Source organism: Peromyscus californicus, unplaced genomic scaffold (assembly GCF_007827085.1).
Source record: "Peromyscus californicus insignis strain IS unplaced genomic scaffold, ASM782708v3 Scaffold_5__1_contigs__length_169319896, whole genome shotgun sequence".
Lineage (NCBI taxonomy): Eukaryota > Metazoa > Chordata > Mammalia > Rodentia > Cricetidae > Peromyscus > Peromyscus californicus.
The window spans coordinates 48,646,060-48,668,233 of NW_026294573.1; the positions used below are offsets into that span (position 1 = coordinate 48,646,060).

General features: G+C 40.3%; 1 protein-coding gene across 1 annotated transcript in view; it reads left to right on the plus strand.

Moving 5' to 3' along the window:
• The window catches only part of Dnai4 (dynein axonemal intermediate chain 4), a 68,777-nt gene that overhangs the window by 17,244 nt on the left and 29,359 nt on the right, over positions 1-22,174 (plus strand). Inside the window, exons 3-8 of the mRNA XM_052718540.1 lie at positions 3,604-3,788; positions 5,298-5,410; positions 9,733-9,889; positions 12,217-12,356; positions 14,531-14,660; positions 20,948-21,138. Of these exons, the coding sequence (XP_052574500.1) occupies positions 3,604-3,788; positions 5,298-5,410; positions 9,733-9,889; positions 12,217-12,356; positions 14,531-14,660; positions 20,948-21,138 (916 nt within the window). The remainder of the gene's footprint in view (positions 1-3,603; positions 3,789-5,297; positions 5,411-9,732; positions 9,890-12,216; positions 12,357-14,530; positions 14,661-20,947; positions 21,139-22,174) is intronic.

Here is a 22,174-nt window from a genome sequence, read left to right on the forward strand (position 1 = left end):
ATGAACAGAAATGGGTTGAGTTTAACTGTAAGAGCTAGTCAGTAGTAAGGCTGAGCAGTTTTAATTAATATAAGCCTCTGTGTGTGTGTTTACTCGGGGGACACGAGTGGAAGAGATTTGTCCCTACCACCAGCAGGCCGGGGCACAGGAAAACTTCCAACTACAATGAATCATAATGCAAATCTCTGATATGCAGGATATCTGATATGTGAGCCCTGTGAAAGGGTCATTCAGCCCCTTAAGGGGTCAAGACCCATAGGTTGAGAACGGTTGCTTTATTGGATTTGTTCTGTTTCAGATCTTGTAATAGGTCTGCCTAGGCCTTTCTGGCCTTTAACTTTTAGCTGAATGGCCTGCTGTCATTCTGATGAGCCTGCCCTGGTGTGGGACTGGGAGTTTCCCTCTTGCTGCTTCTAATATACTTTTGTATATTAAACTCCTCTTGCATCAACACCTTCCATTTACTTCTGTGTAGTTAGTGTTTTAACTATGATGTGATAGGGGAGACTCTGTTCTATTTTATTTGTTTGGTGACTTAGCTTCCAATATCTGTTGACATCTCCTTCTTGACTAAAGTTGTTTTGGTTGATCCTTTAAAAAGTGTTTCCTGAGAGTCAATAAAGAACATAGAATAAGTATCTAAATTTGATTTCACTTAGAATTTTTTCAAGGAGTTGCCATGACTTATTTATAGGCAAATGGACATAGTTTTTTTTTTTTTAATTTTTATTTTGCAATACAATTCAGTTCTACATATCAGCCACGGATTCCCTTGTTCTCCCCCCTCCTGCCCCCCTCACCTTCCCCACAGCCCACCCCCCATTCCCACCTCCTCCAGGGCAAAGCCTCCCCCGCGGACTGAGATCAACCTGGTAGACTCAGTTCAGGTAGGTTCAGTCCCCTCCTCCCAGGCCGAGCCAAGCGATCAGAATATAAGCAACAATTGGAATTATCATGTGAAAATATATACCAAATTGTAAATAGAGTCTTTAAGTTGACCTACTAAGGTCTGATAAAGAGGATGTAGTACCACACTTGAAAATGGGTACCTCTTCTTATCCATGACAAGTCATGTAAATTTTCTGTAATAGCCACACTTCCTTTTGTTTGTCAATAATTGACTAATAAATGATTCCTTTCTCAAAAAAAAAAAAAAAAGTGTTTCCTGACCTGGCTGTGGTGGCGCAAGCCTTTAATCCCAGCACTTGGGAGGCAGAGGCAGGCAGATCTTGGTGAGTTCGAGGTCAGCCTGGTCTACAGAGTGAGTTGTAGGATAGGCTCCGAAAGCTACACAGAAACTGTGTCTCAAAAAACCAAAAAACAACAAAAAAAGTGTTTTCTGTGGTTTTGGAACTTTATCCTTATTCTTCTGTGCCTGTCATCCATACATTTGCTGTCTCTGAGTGTCCCATGTGTCTCAGAATTCTCACTCTTGTATCTTGGCCCCTTTTTGACCCCTTTAGTTCGTCCCCTTGCCCTCAAGCTCGGCTGTTCTGTCAACTCCTTGTCTGTTCTATTAGTGAGCCTTCCCATGGGCTCTTTATTTGACGCAGGTTTTTTCATTTCCACAGTTTCAGATTGGTCTCGCCTCAGTCTTTCCAGCTCTTTGTTGAAGTCCTATTTCATCTCTTGCAGCACCTCCCTTACTTCATCCATTTGTTTATGCTTTCAATCAGGAGCTTATTTTCTTCCTTCAGCATATGTACCTTCTTTCAAGTTCCTTGGCTAGGATTCCACCTGTCTCACTCTTGCTAGATGCCATTACTATAGAATTCGTAATTTTGGGACGAGTTGTGTTGTGTTGGTTACTTCATTGGGGTGTATATATCTGGTGTTATTTAATCAACCACATTTTTTTTTCAGTTAAAGTATTTGCTGTGTTCATGTGGAATTTGGATATGATACAGTTGAGTGCGTAGTTCAGCATAAAGTTCCTTGGTCCAGGAGCTGAGTGCTTGGTGTAAAGCATTGTATTATTCCCTGCCCAGAATATTAACTGCAAGAGCAATCTCAGCTGCTTGATATTCCCACTCTGCAAATGTCATACTAGCCAGTAGTCACATTGGTGCCTTTGATTCCAATAATCATTGGAGGATAAATAATCAAGAATAATATGGCATAGACTCAGGATTAAGTATTAATCAGACTTGGAAAAGGAAAATAAAAACGAGGTGGGTAAAGGAAGTAGGAAAGGAAGTTGAGAGACTGTTATGGTCCACAGATTTTAGACATTGTTAAGTTGTGGACGGTTATAATTGAGAAGTAAATGGGGAGAGGATAGGATGAGAGAAGGAAGAGGATGGCTATATTCAATGTCCTGAAGAGTACAGTAAAGAATATCTTAGAGTAAGCTGGATGGAAACATAAACAATTGTCCTAAGACCTGAGCAATATACAAACAAAAGCAAAACTGTCAGGAGACATATACATGAGACTGGAAGTAAACTGATTAAAAAATAGGGAATAAAAAGATTAATGTTTTAGTTACTTTTCTCTTGCTTTGATAAAACACCATGATCAAGGCAACTTATGAAAAAACCCTCTATTTGGGCTTGTGATTTCAGAGGTTTGTAGTCCATGGTGGCAGAGTGAAGGAACAGCCTAGAATTGACATCTTGATCCACAACCACAAGGCAGAGCAAGTACTGGGAATCCCAGGAGTCTTTTGAAACCTCATCTCGTACACCCAGTGACACACCTGCTCCAACAAGGCCACACCTCGTAATCCTTCCCAACCGTTCCACCAAGTGGGAACCATATATTCAAACACGAGCCTAGGGGGGCCATTCTCATTCAGACCGCCACAGCACCTGTGGAGCGAATTGCTGGCACAGCTGTGCTGAGCTGAGGGTCTCAGGTCCCTCTGGCTTTAGCACGCTTCACTTGGTACTATGCTGAAAATAGTTTCTTCAAGCCTATGTTTATAATATTATATAGACCAAAGTATTAACAATATAAATAGAGTATGGTTCTATTTTTCTGACTGCTCTATGTTTTAACATTAGAGTGTAGTATTACTTTTTAAAGCTTTACTATAAAAAAGTTTTCTGTAGCTGGGCGTGGTGGCATACGCCTTTAATCCCAGCACTCAGGAGGCAAAGACAGTTGGATCCCCGAGTTCAAGGCCAGCCTAGTCTATAGAGCAAGTTTTAGGACAGCCAAGACTACATAAACTGTCTTGGAAAACCAAAAACAAACAAGCTAATTAAATAAGTAATTAATTAAAAGGTTTGTTGTCATGCCAGCAGCTTCTATATGCATCTTGTCACTTTTGATTACATCAAGAGGCCATGTCAAGTGATTGGCTATACCATCCAGGTTCCTCTAAGGGTATTTACTGTATGCTGCTAAGTAACAGAAATCAGCTAACATTTTCAAGTCATATCTCTGTATTTATTACTTGTATATAGGTACATGAGTAAGATTTTTTTGTTTTGCCTAGTAAAACTTCAAGCATAAAATTTTGTATCATTAGAGTTTTTATGTTTATCTTGTCCTAAGAACATTATACTTAATATTTTTCTGCTATACATATTTCTGTTCTCTAGGAGTTAGAAACCTCTTCTTGTCTGGTTATTCACTTTAAATGACCATTTTCTACAGGTGTTTGATGCAAGAGGAGTTGATGTTACTCCCCGACCTCTCTACCGTCCAGATCCACATACTGGAGCAGCAAAACCAAGTAAACTCTTGACGTCACAAGAAGGATCACTTGGATCAGAATTTATTTCTTCCTATAGCCTGTATCAGAATACAGTCAACCCTAGTATGCTAGGGCAGTTTACAAGGTGAAGTACACTGGCCCTAGTTCTTTTCATTTCAACTTATATTGTTCTTCCATTTATATTGCATACATCCAGAATATATACGCGTCCAGTTTTCTAACTTCAACCCATCAATCCTAGTGTTCTAGCTTTTATGTTTTAATTATATTCATGTTCAGAGCTAGACTGAAGATTTCCCACAGATTCCAAAACATTGTGAAAGTGTGTAGATTTTACTTAAGATTACCCAAGGAACCAAAAGAAAGGACTAACTTCACAGTTGGTTGCAAATTCCAGTTAGCTACTTTGCCCCTGTTTCTTTGGATTTTGTTGCTGTCAGTTAAAATACAGTGCAGTCACACTGCTCTAGAGCCTGCACTCAATACACACATGAAACGTGAAAGGCCAGATGAGAAACAATGGATCTTCCAGTAAAGTTAACCTCTTGGTAAACAATTGAAACCATAAAGGTAAGATGTTACAGAGTAAAGTTATGATCGTTTGTTTAAAATTTATTTTTGAATTCTTCTGTCCATTTCCTGCTGTAAGTATATATCCCATGTGAAAGCTTTTCCTGGGGAGATGTAGCACACATCTACTCACCCCAGAAAGGGAACCCATGACTGAACAAAACTAATGATCTCATCAAAGTCCAACGTGATGAGACGTGAGTTTTTTTATTGGTGTTACTAACAGGAGTGGGGTGAAGGGAGGCTTACAGGAATAGGGATGACTCAGAAAAGCGTCTGCATTACAGAAAAGCAGCTCCCACATGGTGACCACAAGCCACTCTCCTGAGCTCTCTGCACAACACGTAGGCAGCTCTAGTCCCAGAATCTCTTCCCTCCTTAGTTGAGATGCTCAGTCCCCTCTCCAGCAGTTGTTTACTCCTCTTAAGCTGGGGAGGGACCTTTGAGACTCTTCCAAGTGACTGTTTTTTCCAGGCATGACCTTTTATTTACCTCCTGAGTCTCATGAAGTTTTCCCCACCCCGCTGCGTAGGGAAGGTTTCCATTTGCACAGTAGCTATGTTTTAAGTCACCTTTCGAGAGGAGGAAACCAACCGCAGTACAGTGTAGCTGTGTCTTGTTACCTTTTGAGAGGACTTTTGTAAAATTGAACTTTTGAGATGAGTTGTGAAGGATGCCCAGAAAACACATGAGAAGCAAAGGGAAGAGTATTCTTGGCTGAGGCCCTAAACAAACTCCTAGGATGGAGGCACTTGGACACCCAACAGCAAAATGATGAGAAGTGATAATGAAAATGGAGTCTGCGAGGGAGCTGTATTTTAGATATTCATTCAAAATATACATTGGGAACACACTGATGGCCTCTGGATATAGATTTGATACGTTATTCAAAGTATATTTTCACTTTTTAAAGAACATGAAAGATTAACGGAAGATTTAAAAGTTATTTTGATTTACGTTGCATAATCTAGTATATTTGGTTTTTCTGTCTGTTAATGTAGTTTGATTTACACTTTTAGCTTCTCATAAGGCCATTGAACCAATGTGTTAATAACTTTCAAAGGTCAATCATGGGGAACAGCACACAGTCGAAGTCCAGTGTGTCCACAACTGAATCAATAACAGAGGACCTAGAAGAACCAGCTTACAAGAAGGAAAGGCTGGCTAGTTTTGCAGGTAGTAAAAACATTTTTTTTTTTTTTTTTTTTTTTTTTGGTTTTTCGAGACAGGGTTTCTCTGTGTAGCTTTGCGCCTTTCCTGGAACTCACTTGGTAGCCCAGGCTGGCCTCGAACTCACAGAGATCCGCCTGGCTCTGCCTCCCGAGTGCTGGGATTAAAGGCGTGTGCCACCACCGCCCGGCTTAAACATTTTTTTAAATCTTACAGTTTTAATATATTTTCAATGGTTTAACCCCCCACACTGAAATTGCCATTGTTTGTAACATTTGTAAAACCTAGATTATTTTGTCACAGTGTGTATACCATTTTAAGATTAATTTCTTAATTGTGCCTGAAAGCAGATAGAAAGGAACTAAGGACCTGTCTCAGTGGGAGAACATTTGCCTACATGGAAGGCCCTGAGTTTAGTCCTTACCAATGAGAGTCCCCTCTCGTGTGTGTGTGTGTGTGTGTGTGTGTATGTGTGTGTGTGTGTGTGTGTGTGTGTGTGTGTGAGAGAGAGAGAGAGAGAGAGAGAGAGAGAGAGAGAGAGAGAGAGAGAGAGAGAGAAACCTAAAGAGAAACTCCCATTTTTCCTGTACATGTAGATACACGTCAACACTTGGAAATCGTTATCATTCTTTTGAAGTGTTTATTTTATGTGTATGGGTGTTTTGCCTGTGTGCATGTCTGCAGTATGTGTGTGCGGTGCCTGCAGAAGCCAGGGGAGTACATTGGATCCTTTGGAACTAGAACTACAGACCATCATGTGTCTCCCTGCGCATGCTGGGACGTGACCCTCAGTTCATCTGCGAGTGGTAGTAGCCACTGAGCATCCTTCCAGCCCCTCATCCTTTTTTATCTTGAGTTGCCAGATGAATAATCATAGTCTTTACATAAATAAGGGTCTGTTTGTGAAGTAATTGAGTGCTTCGCTCTTAGCTTTGTCTACTGTTCTTCAAGAAAAGTAGCGTTAGGGCCCTTTAGAGAAATAGCTGATTTCTGGGTCTTGGGCAGATATAAGATGAGCAAGAAAGTAAAAAAAAAAGTGCTTGGGCAAAACCCTGCCTCTCCCCACCCCACCCCCACCCCCAAAAAGAATGAGAGGGACACAGCAGCCATTAGTGTTTCCGTTAGCCAAAGGCAGACAGGTTCAACAGCAGGAAGCATAGTGCTCATTAGCAGTGTCCGTGAGCCCATACTTAGATATATGATAAAGGGTAGAGTAGAGAAGCATTTTAATTCCTGTGTAGATATTTGTCCTTCAAGGTGGAGCTTTCCTATCCTCTTACATGTGGGCTTTGCACCATGACTTTCTCCAGACTACAGTGTATGAAAACAGAAACTAGTCTCAGCTAAGTGGTGATGACATCAACAAGAAGTCATGTCGATAGCCTTGATGAGCCATAAGATGAGACTTTACTCCTCTATTTCCTTCCAGAAACCTAAACGGAAGCATGTTCTACATGTATGACCAATACCCCTCAGTCTTCTAACTCAGGAAACTGCCAAAGTCTAGGAAAACCTAAGGGACAGGATGATCAAATGTGGTGTTTTGGCTGATATTTTGGAATGCATTATGAGTTTTTAGATGACATTAAAGATGAAGCAGACTGGAATAAAAGATGGGCTTCAGATGAGGAAGTATCACTGTTGGTCCATTAGCTGCACTAGGTACACCATATGAATGCTTCCAGTGGGGAACCACTGAGTGCAGGTTGTACTCAACCACTAATATTCTTACATTGTCTACACCTTGAATATTCTAAACAGAAAGAATTGCTCTAAACGATCTTAAAATCTTTCACACACCTTCTGGGTGTTCTGCCGCATGCACTTTTCAGAGCCAAAAGGAGGCTGATGCTTGGAAATGCTTGGAGTTTTATTTGTATGATGGAGCAGCATGTTAGGCACAGACTGTTGCTTGCTCAGCACAGAGATAAATGAGTAATAGATAATTTTACATGAACTCATAAAGTACCCGTGGTTAGCTCATATGTGTTTGTGAGGAGAGAGAAGCACTATTTTATAACTCCATCTGATTGTAATTGCATGGGACTCATTGTAGCTAAACAACAGCTTGAGGAAGGCTTCATGGATTCTTCCTTACTGAGGACTCTTCGTGTGACCAGGTAATATATCTTTTTCCTTACCCAGTTTTGAATTAATTGAAAAACACAGGGTAAGGGCAGATATGCTGGAAACAAAACGCTACATTATGAGTAGAAGTGCTTTTGAAGCTTCAAAGGTGATAGGTCTCATCCATTCACTAAATGCTGTAGACTACTACAGAGTCTTTCCTGTCCCTCTGGAGGGGCTTCCCGTGTGAAGATGTAAAAGGGAACCATGATTGCTCTACACAGCTAGAGATCTCTTGAAGAACATCATGGGTGGAGAAAGATGAGCTTCCTCTGTCACTGAAAGCAATAAGTGCATTGATAGGTATCTTGGTAAAGATGCCAACGTAGTTTCCATCGATTGTTAAGAACAGTCTGGAGCCTGTGATCATGATGCATGAACTAGATTCCATAGGTACATAGTGCTGCTTGAATTCGCTTTTTTAATGTTTCAAATTCAGGTAACGTTCAGGAGATAATAGATCTGCACAAAAGTCCAGTTGCTGTTCTGTAGTTTTGTCTGGGTAGTGCGCTCCTCTGCCATTAAAGAAGACTTCTTTTCCCCAAGTCTAATACATAACTGATGTTGTCACATTAGAGTCCATATGTGTGCTATATCTCGTGCGAGGTTGTTTTTAGAACTGTCTGGGCTGCAAGGCTACTTTATATATAGCCGAGTCATTAACCAACATCTGATGCTCTAAAAGAGTAGTCAAAGGATTAAGAGCCTGTTCTTTTCAGTCTCCAGATTCCCTGTGTTCCTGTGGAGCATTAGACATCTTACTCCTCTTCTTTTCTTCATTGATGCTGTAGGAAATCTGAACTAGATATACCTCAGACCTGTCCATGTGGACAATTCGTTTACTTCTTTTTGCTTATCCTATCTTAGCCAGATTACTTATTTAAATCTTGTCTTTATTTTAAAATCTATTACAGAGCAGATTATTTTTAAGAATCCTTAAGAAGGGCTTCCAATTGAAGACTTCTTTCCTGACCTTTATTTTATGTCATTGTAACTACAATGTAGACTGTGTTCTGGGCTAGTCTTCACTTAGATTTGTAGCGCAAACATTTCCATAGTATCTTAAAAATACATGTATTAGAATTTCATGCATGGATGAGAATGTGTTCCTATATATAACCATTCCAGATGTTGGTTGTTTTTTTAAAAGATACTTATACTTTTTTTTTTTTTAGATTTTTAGGAGGTTGTTTTTCTCAGGTCCTGAGCATTAAGAGGAGACTGAGTCTTCATCATACTCTTGCTTTATTGTCCTAAAGCAAGTCAAACTTGACCTGTTATAGTCTTGTGCATCCCCGCTTTCTCCTCTTTTGATAAGAAAAGCACACAGAAGCCTGGTATGGTCTGTGCCTGTAATGCCAGTACACTGGACATGGAGACAGAAGGGCTGCAGGCTAGAGACCAGCTTGGGCTATATAGTGAGGGCCTGTCTCAAAACCCTAAGCCTTTTGAACCATGACCCATATGCCACATCAAGGGTTTTTCTTGCCTGTAACCCATTCCAGGCTTTCTCATCTCTGAAATTCTATCCTTAGTAAAATTCTCCTATTTTAAAAATCTCTCACTATTCTCAAGATTTGGACCAATCTTATTTGTGTGAAAACTGAGATTGTATCATACCTATGGTCAACCAGACCTGTTGAAAAGTCCTATGTCTCTTGTTGAAGATGATTAAAGGTGGGCTATAAAAAAAAAAAAAAAACAACCAAACAAAATAATCAGTAAGGCTGCTGAGGCCCCAAAGGGTCAGGTGCCTTTCCCAATACACATGCCCCTAACTTCCTTCGCAGTAGCACCAACAACTACCTCAAAATCCCTAGTCAGAGAACAGGGTAACTGTAACAGGATTGCCTTTGGGGCTGTGCCCAGAGGTCTGAGACTAGGCTAGCATTGAAACCTGTAGCAGCAAAGCAGGCTGTTATGGGTTTTTCCAGTTGTTTCACAGAGGTTAAATAGAGCACTGTTTAAAGATACTTGCTATGTGTGTGTGTGTGTGTGTGTGTGTGTGTGTGTGTGTGTGTGTGTGTGTGTGTCATTGTTTCTTAGTGACTAGGCAGTTTGCACACTCACTGTGTGTGTGTGTGTGTGTGTGTGTGTGTGTGTGTATGTGTGTGTGTGTGTGTGTGGTCACTGGGTCTTAGTGATTCGGAAGTGTGCACACTAGCAGCTCCAGGATGATATTACTATGGCATGTATTTCAGATGTGCGAGTTCTGAGGACCACACCTGAAACAGCTCTAACAAAGGAGGAGCTGGAGAAGGACATACAGATCATCCTTACAGAGACAGAAATGCTGAGATTTTTTGATCTGCCAACAGTCACGTTCGCAGTAGACTCCGAAGAAGCTGAGAAAATAGTGTGTGTGTGGTTCAGTTGTCTATATTACTTCTGCATAGCTCAGGTGCCGAACTAGAGGTTCTTGTTCTTTTGAAGAACCCTTGGAGATTTCTAGGAATGTGCCCTTGAAATTATATCCATACTCTGTGATCTTACGTGGGTATGTTTATATCACATGTCATTTTTCTATGGGAAAGGTCTTTATCTTTAGCATAGCCTGCGTAATTATGGGAAATTCTGAAGAAGAAAGGGCAATGGTCAGCAGGTCCAAAGTTCTAGTGTCCTGTCACAGCTGTGCGACCACAGTTAATATATGTTACAAAATAGCCAGAAGAGACGATTTGGGGCTCCCCACAAAGGATAAATGCTTGAGGTGGAAGATATGTTCTTTCCTGTGATTTACTAAACTCAGTACATGCACATATCCAAAGCACGAGGGCCCAAGTTAGAGTCCCAAGAGCCCACATAAGAAAGCTGTGTGGTTGGTATGGGAGGCCTGGAGACAGGAGGACTGCAAGGATTTGCTGACTGCTGGCCCAACTCCAGGGATTAAAAGAGTGACAGGCCACCTGACATTCTCCTCTGGCCTCCACGTACCGTCACCCACATATATATGTGTATTTACCACACATACATTTAAATAACTGACACATACAACAATAATAAATAAATACATTAAAAATGATTCCCTCAGATTGAAGTTGATAAAAAATATACCAAATCAATAAAAAGACAAGATGTCATTAAAGGATAAACAACAGATCCTAAATTCAGACTCTGAGGATGTTAGAGCTATGGTATGATTGGATATAAAATGCAAAATAGTTGTGAAATGTTTCAGCAATTAAGATGGTTAAAACATTTACATTAAGAAGCTCTGAATGACACATTTGGATAAGAACTTTATGCAACTGTCAAAAAAGCAAACGTTGGTTTAAATATAATTGAGTAAAGATTAAATGGCTGAAAAAATAGGTCTGAATACACAAAATGAAATGTAAAAAGAAAATGGATCATAAAAATAATGGTCTAGAATGTCAGTGTTTCAAACACGCACAGTACAAATCAGAGAGGACTGTTCAGAGTGAGGGAGGCTGTCCTGAGCTGCTAACAGACTCATGTATAGAAGTAAAAATGAGGCCGGGCGGTGGTGGCGCACGCCTTTAATCCCAGCACTTGGGAGGCAGAGGCAGGTAGGTCTCTTTGAGTTAGAGGCCAACCTGGTCTACAGAGCGAGATCCAGGAAAGGCGCAAAGCCACACAGAGAAACCCTGTCTCGAAAAACCAAAAAAAAAAAAAAAAAAATGAAATCAACAGAAACATCCTCAGTGCATTGGGCTGACAGGCCTGAAAACCAAATATAAAGAGAAGAAGGCTTTTTCAAGGTTTATTTCTATTTGAGTGTGTGTGTGTGAGAGAGAGAGAGAAAGAAACTCCGCTATGTGTATGTAGGTGCTAGGAGAGGCCATAAGAGGGCGTGACATTTCCTAGAACTGGAGTTACATGTGGTTGGAGCTTCCCAGTGTGGATCCTGGGAGTCAAACTCGAGGCCCTCCGGAGGAATAGCAAAAGAAGATTTTTTAAGTAGAAGAAAATATAGCGAAAAAAAATACAGAACCTTTAGAAAAGCAGACAGACTATTTAGGGAAGATCACTTCATAACAAAAGGGGGGTATAACAATTTTAAATTAAAATTTCAAAGTGGAACTTTTCTTTGACTGCACTGAAATGAAAAATTAGTAAATTCCAACTAAGGCATTCACATACACACTGGGAGGCTAGAAAACATTTTCTAGATTAATGAAATTAAAATGTGAATTTAAAAATACTTATAACTAGGCAGTGGTGGCACACACCTTTAATCCCAGCACTGCAGAGGCAGAAGCAGGCGGCTCTCTGTGAATTCAAGGCAAGTCTGGTCTACAGAGTAAGTTCCAGGACAGCCAAGGCTGTCACACTGAGAAACCCGGTCTCAGAAAAAAAAAAATTCAAAAATACTTATAACTAACCAGTTATGAAAATAGCATGCACACAGTCCTGCAAAAGTAATAATTTGAAAGAATTTGTAGCTTTAGATGTCTCTATTAAAGTTCAAAAATTCTCTGAACAGACTGATAGCATATTATTGGTGAACACTGAAGGTAGTAAGGACATTTGGAAAGCACAGCATGAAACAGTCCTTTGGTAGCAATATAATGAAATATTTTCCTAAGGAAGTTTTAATGCTCACTTCACATTTTGTTACACTCTGTATTAATGAAAACACTTGACAACATGTAATGTAGAAAGATGATGATATATGTTCATAATCATTTTTATTAATTAGCTACTTTTTGTTTTTCTTACAGAGAGAAAAATGTGAATTATGAAGTCCTTTGTAGAAATAGATTGGGCAATGACTTATATGTGGAAAGGATGATGCAAACATTTAATGGAGCACCAAAGAATAAAGAGGTTCAGTGTGAAAAAATTGTAATGGAAGAAAAAGGTAATTTGTTTTATTACTGTTGGCAAACTGTTATATTTTAATATATGTTCCTGGAGTCTGTCAGTTAACACATGTTAATCTATATAAATAAAAAATGGAAATTGATTCACCCAGATATCAATACTAGTTACTGTAATTTTTAATGTTTAGCATTTGACAAGGTAACAGGAAATAATCATAAAGTTATTTGAGTAACATAATTGTTCAGACTGATTTTTATTCACCCTATATCGGAACTCTGCACTTTTCAATTTATAAAAATTATAGAAAATGATTTTATGATACGGTTTGCTACTGCCACGTACACTTTGTATACTCCACACAACCTTTCCATTCTTCCTGTAGTAACTGGCTTAATGATCAACATAAGGCGACAAAGTAGATCCGATTATTAGCCTCCATTTCATAGATGAGGAAATAGCCATAGAGGAGTAGCCTAAGCTGTTTTTGTCTTAGAACCTGTGCGCTTAGACACTACACTTACCTCCTCTCGATGTTTACAGACTAGCTTTTCTGAGAATCGTGCATAAGCAAAAGCCCTTGGTGTGTGGGCAGAGGAAAAACTAGGAGAAAGAGCATACATAATCTGATTGCAGTTATATTTCTTTTTTAAAGATTAAAAATAAAAACCTCTAGTAAAAAGAAGTATAGTTTTTTGTTGTTGTTGGTTTTGTTTTTGTTGTTTTTTTAAGTAAAAGAGTATTCATGTGTCTTGTAGGTGGGAATATTTATTGCTCACCCCGACACTTCCTTTTATGTGAAAGAGCAAGACTAAATGCTCCAATCTCCTTTTAGTTTTTCCCTCATTCCTGCCTCAGAGCAGAGGTGTGGCTTGCCTGAGTGGTGCATTTGGGAGTACAAATATGGGTGTACCTGGACATCCTGCTGTTTTTCCTTCCCTGGTAGCCTGGTAGCAGAAAGTACAAATTCTTACTAGCATGAAACCCTGGGTTTGATCTGCAGCACTGCATAAATGAAGTGTGGTGCTGCATTCCTGTAATGCCTCTGTTCTCTTGAGGGGAAAGCAGGAGGATCAAGAGTTCAAGGTCACCCTCAGTTGTGTAGCAAGTTCAAGGCCAACCCGAGATACATGAGGACTTACCTTGTAGAAAATAAAAAGTATAATAATGGAAATGAGAATGTGCACTACAGTTTTCAACAGAACATTTAGGAAAGAGGATGGGATATTAATTTTTTTATTTTATTTTTTGTTTTACAATACAATTCGGTTCTACATATCAGCCACGGATTCCCTTGTTCTCCCCCCTCCCGCCCCCCTCACCTTCCCCCAGCCCACTCCCCATTCCCACCTCCTCCAGGGCAAAGCCTTCCCTAAGGACTGAGATCAACCTGGTAGACTCAGTCCAGGCAGGTCCAGTCCCCTCCTCCCAGGCCGAGCCAAGCGACCCTGCATAGGCCCCAGGTTTCAAACAGCCAACTCATGCAATGAGCACAGGACCCGGTCCCACTGCCTGGATGCCTCCCAAACAGATCAAGCCCTCACCCATTCAGAGGGCCTGATCCAGTTGGTGACCCCTCAGCCATTGGTTCATAGTTCATGTGTTTCCATTCGTTTGGCTATTTGTCCCTGTGCTTTATCCAACCTTGGTCTCAACAATTCTCGCTCATATAAACCCTCCTCTTTCTTGCTAATTGGACTCCATAGATCATTACAAAAGTTCCAGTCTGAGGAACAGAAAGGAAAAAAAAAAAACACCTAAGTTTTACCAAAATAGTTGTGTAGGGAACTTTACTGAGTAAAAAGAACTGAGATGCTTCCCATAAGCAGATCTGTAAACTCTAAGCTGTTATATGTTAGCCCCTAGCAAAAACACTCTCTGGGTGTTATCTAAGTCCATATCCCATGACAGGCTGATGGGGTGAGTCTTCCCTGGCCAGGGTGGGAAGGATGGAGAAACAGAGGTCAGATGAGAGTGAGGGTAACCTGGGCTACCCCTAAAACATGAAGGCATTTCTAGATGCTAAGAGTGAGGTGGCTCAGGATCTCCCGAGGTATCCTTGTGAACTATTTCTTCATTATTTTCCTGCCAATACTGCTAAAATTAACATGTTTTTAATAGAAAATAAGTTTAGATTTTTCTATGACCAGTTACGTACAAAGCTGTAATACTAGAATTTGCTTTGAAATCCTTTTGCCTTTTCTGTCCGTTTAGGCATAATGGCCACTGCCTGGGATTTGTACGATTCTTTCAACGATCCCAGAATTCTATCAGCAAAACCATCTACAGTTGGAAGTAAAGGAAGTTTACTTGCTAAAGACCAGGACCAAAATCTAGACGGAAAGTATCATGGGCAAAAGTGAGGCTGCTTTCATTCCAGGGTTTGAAGGATGTCTTCACATAGCATTTTATATTCCTCTGCAGCAGTTATGAAGTTTTCCTGTCCACAGAACATGAAAAGTACAACTTTTTCAGGGATTCTCCTTGTACTTTCACAGCTTCCTGGATTCCAAGCATGAAATTAAGTTTTTTTGTTTTGTTTTGTTTTTTCTTAGACACCAGTTAGGCATTTGTTGTCGTTTGAGACCTGGCCGAGAACTTGCTATGTGCACCGGACTGGCCTCGAACTCACAGAGATCCTCTGAACTCTGACTCTGAGTGCTGGGATTAAAGGCATTTACCACCATGCCGTGCCTTGTTTTTGAGGTTTTTCCCTAGTGCATTTTTGCTTCCTCTCTTTCTAAACTTTTTCCCACACATATGTATACGTATGTGCATGTTTGTTTATGTGGGTGTGCAAATTTATGTGTGTGTGCACTATACCAATGTGAATGGAGGTCAGAGGGCAAACTTGAGTGTGGATCCTCACCTTCCACACTGTTTGAGACAGTTGTGTTATCATTTGCTACTGGGCACTCCGGGCTAGCTGCCTTTAAATTTGAATATGTAAAACATTACATCTTCAATATTTGTTTTCTAGTTTTGTTTCATTTTCATTTATTTTTTTTTTACTACCTTCTTGGTAGTTACTCCTTTTTTTGGTTCCTTTTAACTTGTGTGTGTGTGTGTGTGTGTGTGTGTGTGTGTGTGTGTGTGTGTGTGTGTCTATTCTTCAGTTTATCTTTGTATATCTGTTCAATTAGTTACTTGTCTCCATGTTGCATTACATACACATGACTTGCCAAAGTCCACTGGTATCAACATGTTACCAGTTCAACTTCTATGTTTGGTGGTTGGTTTTGGTTTTTGAGGGCAAGATTTTGTTATGTATCCTGTGAGATACTAGGCTGGCCTGGAACTTGCTGTTGTCTCTCGGCCTTTGCCTCCTGAGCCCTGGGATTATATAGGCATGAGCGACCATGCCTGGTGCCCCTCTTATGTTATAATGTTTGCCTTGTGTATTTATTCTAGATCAAGGAAGACATTTAGATATTTAGAACTGCATAAGACAATATAATTAATTCTTCAGTCATAAATATCTCAGAAGAAATGAAGTATACTTGCTTTACACACTTTAATTTTGTGTGTATATGTGTAGTGTGTATGCTCAATTGTGCACGTAAATCCTCCTGAATACATGGAGAGGTCACAGGACAATTGAAGTGGTCATTCTTCAGGTACAGTCTGCTTTATTTTTTGAGACAGAGTTTCCTACTGGCCTTGGACCCAACAATTTGGCTCAACTGTCTTGCCAGTAAGCTGCAGGACCCCATCTCTCCTGAGTTAGGTATGAGAACCGTTATAGCCAGTTGCTGCTGCTGCTGCTGCTGCTTCCTTAGGCAAGGTCTCACGGTGTAGCTGTAGCTGGACTGGAACTCATCATATAGACCAGGCTGGTCTCAGAGAGCCGCCTGCCCCGATCTCCTGAGTGCAGGGATTCAAGGGGTGCACCACCAGGCCCGACCTACCCTCAGCTTTTCCACACTGAGCTCAAGTCCTCATGCTTGCACGGCAGACACTTCGCTAACTGAGCCTAGATCTTCTCCTAATTTTTACTGCATGTTTTTATTACAGAATTCTGGGTGAATGGTTCTTTTTCATCCACCATCAGAGAACATATGCAAATTCTTCTGGAATCCCTTGTTTCTAATGAAAAAATGTGTTGATACTCAAATAATTTTCTTCCTATAAATACTTTCCCCCTTCACTGCTCTCAATATTTTTTTTATCTTCCTGGATATATATATATTTTTTTGGTCTTCTGTTTTCAGCAGTATAAATATGGTAAGTCTTTGGTGGATATCTTTAGGCTTCCTCTTCAAGGCTCATTCAGTTTCTTCACTCTGTTTTTTTTTCCTTTGCTCAGTTCTTTGTATCTTCAGAGCTGTTGTTTTCAGGCACTTTTTCCAGTGACAATTTCTCCCCTTCTGAGATGATTGTCACCTGAATATTATAATCTCACAGGGCCCCAAGACTCTATTCATTATGTGTTTTCAGAGTAGTTTTATTTTATGTTTTTTTTATTTATGTTTATTCTCCTTGGTTTAAAGATTGTTTTTATTTTAAACAATGTGTATGCATGGCAGTGGGGGCTGTGCACATGAACACAGTGCAGGAGGAGTCCAGAAGAGGACATCAGAGCCCCTCAAGTTGGAGTCACAGGCAGTTATAAGTTGCCAGATGTGGGTGCTGGGAATTGGATTTGGTCTTCCGTAAGAGCAGTATGCACTCTTAACTATGGAACCATCTCTCCACTTGTTTCTAAGATGCGTTTCTTGCTTTATTAAATGAGCTGGATGTGGTGGTACACACCTTTCATCCCAGCACTCAGGGGCAGAGGCAGTCAGATTTCTGTGAGTTCAAGCCCAGGCTGGTCTACCTAATAAGTTTGAGGACAGCCAGGATTACATAAAGAGACCCTGTCTCAACCCCCCGCCCCCCACAAAATAGCTTGTTCATTATTCTCGCTTCGTGTTCATTGATACATCTTTCTTTTTCCTTTCTAGTCTGTTATTTAACCCATTAATTGAAAATTTAAATTCTGAGAATGTTTTTCACTTCTGTAACTCCTTTTTGTTTTTTTTTTCATTTAAGTGTTCTATTCCTTTGATAATACTTTTTATTTGTTCCAAGAGTGTTTATAAAAAGTATTTTTATGATGACCTATGTAAATTCTTTGTTAGATAATCCTACTGTCCCTTTCATCTTGGTGCTTGTGTCTACTCATTATCATCTTCTCAATTCAAGTTGAGATGTTCTTTGCTCTTGGTACAGGTGGTGACTTTCAACTGAAGTCTAGATGTAAAGCTTCCATTTTACTAGGCTTTGCCAGTGCGTTAGCCAGGGAGTGGGAGCCTTTGTCTCATGGCTGCCAATTGGTGGTAGACGTCCAGAGTCTTTTAGATAGGGACTCACTGTGTAACCCAGGTGTCCTAGACTCACTTGTCTTCCTCAGTCTCCTGAGTGCTGGGATGATAGGCATGCACCAGACTCAGTAGAAGACTAGGGTTTTTTGTTTGTTTGTTTGTTTTTGTTTTTTGTTTTGTTTTTTACCTGACTTCCTGTGGCACCTGAGGGATGTGACTGCTGAACTGTGATGAGCACTCCAGCTTCCTTCATACTTCTGTGGCTAAAATAGATAGGACTGCCTCATTACCTACTCAAATACATACAGCGTCACTGACATCACAGAATAGAGACTGTTGTTGTTATTATTGCTAGACATTCATAAAAATTCTGATCCTTGACTCTGTCAACTTCAGTGGGGAGAAAGGAAACCCTGTTAGTGCCTGGTGTCTGAGAAATCCCAGGCTCCCCAGCTGTTCATGTCTGGCATTCATGAGTGGTGGAGGTGAATGTTCTGGTCCTCTAATGTAGCTTCTCTGATACCACACACTATGTCAAGGCCTCATGATGAAGATGGCAGCCAGGCTGTCATTTGGCCTTCATACTTCCCCCCAGTTCTGCAGGACAGCTGCTGCAGTTGACGGGCTGCCCTCTAACAGTGTTTTTTAAGCTGCTCCCTGACCCTCTGAAGAGGGAGAACAGGCTTCTTGTGGGCATTCCTCTTTGTGTTCCATGTGCTGCCAAGTTGCTGTCTTTGTTTGTGGTGTGTCTTGAATGTGTGAATCATCACTGTGCCTTTCCTTGGGTTTCATGGACCCTGAATAATCTTACTTCTCTTCTCCTTTCAAAGGCTCTTTGTATTTGTCTTCTGTCTACTTTTCTCTCCCTGTGTGTTTTTTAAATTGGGTTTAACATAAGGAATAAAGAAAAGTGTATCCCATCTTCACAGAAGTTTTCACACTAGCAGTTTGCTAGGTAATGTGGTAGGGAGCATAGTGGTGTCTATATTAGAGTCTATAAAAGAACAGAACTGACATATTAGTTACTTTTCTGTTGCTATGATAAAACACCATGACCAACGTCTACATACAAAAGAAAGCATTTAATTGGCTTACGGTTTCAGAGGGTTAGAGTCCATGATGGCAGAGCAAAGTGAGTGCGGTAGGAACAGCTGAGAGTTCACATCTCGATCCACAAGCAGGCGGCCAAGAGCGCACTTATAATGTCACCATTCTTTGAAACCCCCAAGCCCGCCCCCGCTGACAAACCTCCCCTAACAAGGCCACAACTCATAATCCTTCCTAAACAATCCCACCAACTGGAGACCAAGTACTCAAACATATAAACTCATGGGGACCGTTCTCACTCAAATCATCACAACGTGGATATAAAGATAGCGATAGGGTTTATTTAATTGGCTCACAGCGTGTGGTCCATCAATAGCTGTCTCATACTGGAAAGACTGAAACTTCATTAGCCATTCAATCTATGAGGCTGGATGTCCCAAAAGTCTTAATCTGGTGCTAGACATCTGGAGGATTCCTGCTGATCTTTAGTTTTCACTGGAGTCACAAAGAAGTTGGTTCTAACGTCATGCAGGACTGTCACAGCAACAGAGTAGATAAGCATGCTAGCGAGAATGAGGGCAAGCAGGCAAAAAAAGCAGTTTTATGTCCTTTGATCTGGGCTGCCACTAGAAGGTGCTGCTCACATCTAGGGTTAGTCTTCCTGCTTCAGATAATCTGACTGAGCAACTCACAGGAATGCCTAGCAGTTTATATTTTAGGTGACTCCAGATTCAGTCAATTTAACAACCAAGATTAGCCACTACAGTCCCCCAAGTTGATACACATTCCCCCAAATCTGTGAATATTGCAATGGAGGAAAGATATTTTTTCAGACATGATTACAGATTTATTTTCAAATTGGAAAGATTATCCATCATAATCTGGTTGCCCAATCAAACACATAGTACTGAAAGGGCCAGAACCTTAGTCAGCTGTCAGTTGAGAGCAGGTGTAATGACAGAAGAAGGTCTGAGAGACACAATGTTGCTGACCATGAAGACTGAGCAGATCTTTATGGTAACTCTTAAAAAGGTAGAGAAGCCAGGAAGACAAATTCTTCAGAGCCTCTAAAACACAACATGGTCTCATCAATTTGTTTCTTAGTTCAATGACACAACATCCTCTACCAAAAAGAACTTTAAGATAATCATATTGCATTATTTAAGCCATGTGTTTGGTTTTTTTATAGCGGTCACAAAACTAATAATTAGTACAGTAGTCACACACACACACACACACACACACACACACACACACACACACACACGAAAATCATGAAGTCAGACCTTTGTTTGAAGATTGATAACCATTTTATTTCAATGTGAACGGTAAGGTACAGAGAATTACAGCTACAATTTGAATGTGGCCCCCAAAATTCATCTGCTGAAAATATAATCCAGAAATTTGTATGTTCGTGTTATCTGCACATGAGCTTTGGGGAAGACATTGGAGTTAGATGGCACCGTGAGGATAGGGCCCCCACTTCAGATTACTGCTTTTATAAGAAAATGCATCTAAGCTCTCATGCTCTACATTTCTGGCCATGTGATGCTTTCCATCATGAAGTGGACAGCCAGAAGGCCCTCATCAACTGCAGCTTCTTGGCTTTGATCTTTCAAGCCTTTCAAAATGTAAGAAACACACTCCTTGTCTTTATAAATTACCTAATATGTAGTGATTTTCTTTTGGTGCATGTTCATAAATATTCACTGATATGAATGTGCATGTTCATGAGTACACATATACATGAGCATGCACGTGTGTAGAAGTTAGAGGGTAACCTCTGGTGTCATTCCTCCTTAGACACTGTCTACCTTGTTTCTTGTGACAGAGTCTCTCACTCGCCCTAGGGCTTAACCACCAGACTAGACTGTCTGGCCAGTGAGTTCCGGGAATTCCCTTGTCTCTGTCTCTCCAGTGCTGGGATTCCAACTATTGCACCCACTTTTTACATGGGACCTGGGGGGTGAACTCAGGTCTGCATGTTTGCACAACAAGAATTTTATCAACTGAGCCATCTCTTCGGTTCTTTAAGCTGTGGTTTTCTGATAAATTACCAGAAAATGGACCAACATGTATGCATTGTCCACAGTGAGTGATATGTTTGCATTGTACTTTCTTTGTGAGTGAAAGATTCAATAAATTACTATTGAAGGTGTTGGAAATGGAAAGGAGACACAAATTATATAATATAACTTTAAAAAATCTTTAAAATGCATGAACCACCGACTACTACTTGGGTCTTTTGTAAGTGAGTTGTATTTGTATTTACAGATAGTGAAACTAGTTCCCTAATGGATATAGAAACTGTAATTCTGGCTAAAGTTCACGAAGATGAAGAAGACCATTCAGAGGCAATACTAAAATCTGAGAAGTTTCAGCAAGACTTATTTTTTATGGAAAGGGTTTTGATGGAAAATGTATTTCAGTCGAAGCTTGCATCCTACCGTCAACTCCCTATTTTAAAAGGTACCTTTAAAAAGTAATTAATCATGCTTAGACAAACGTGAATAATTAAAAAAATTAATTGTGCCATTGCATATTTGTAAATGTAATTTCCACACTAGCTATCACTCATTAAAGAATGTGTTTGTGTAATTTGAATCACTTATTAACTACCTATCAAGCATATGAGTAGCACTGGAGTCCAGACTAGGGAATCCACAGAAGGGCTGTCCCTCAAATTTAAAACTTCAAAAGCATTTTGTCCTTATTTTCTCCTGTTCCCGCATCAAATGAGGCCCTTGTTTTTCATAGTGGTTTTTTGTGTGTATGTTTGGTCTCCCTGTGCACCGCCATTAACTCTCCCATTCCAACTGTTTCAGCACTGCTCCCTGTTCTCACCACTGCACGTCCCCTCGGATATGTTCACAGAATATTGTGCTTTAGCTATTTACAAATTTATTTTCAGTTTTATGACTTTCTGGGGCTAGAACCCAGGTCCTTGTATACTTCTAGGCCCCCGAGTGATTTTTTTTGTTTCTTTTGTTGCTGTTTTTAAAAGAGATTAATTCAGCCTTTAAGCACTGGACTGAAGTGAAATTTATGAAGGTTCTGTAGTGAGTCATGTGATTCCAAGTTAATTCTTGCCACTAGCTGACCCTTTCTTGTAAGTTTATCCTAAACCCCTCCTGGCCATTCAGTGCTCTAGATGTTCAGAGCCTTCCCATTGCTTAGGGTCAGCTTCATGTCTCAGAGTGTATCATTGCAGGTATCTGTAGTCCGGCCAGAGACTGTCATTGTGGTGTTTGGAGGTGTCTTGGAATTCAGAGAACGTTGACGTCTGTCTGGCCGCCCATTGCTTTCCCTTCACTCTCTTTTCCTGTTGTAGTCCCACTTTTCATGAACTCATCCGGATCCTCTAAACAAAGTTAATCTCCTATGTGGTTACATCAACAATTAGATTACAAAGTAACATGTGTGGCAAATGGTTATAGGCTTTTTGCCTGGAGAAAGCCAGGATACTGTTTTAGAACTATGATCCTCTTTCATGTAAGGTTGCTAT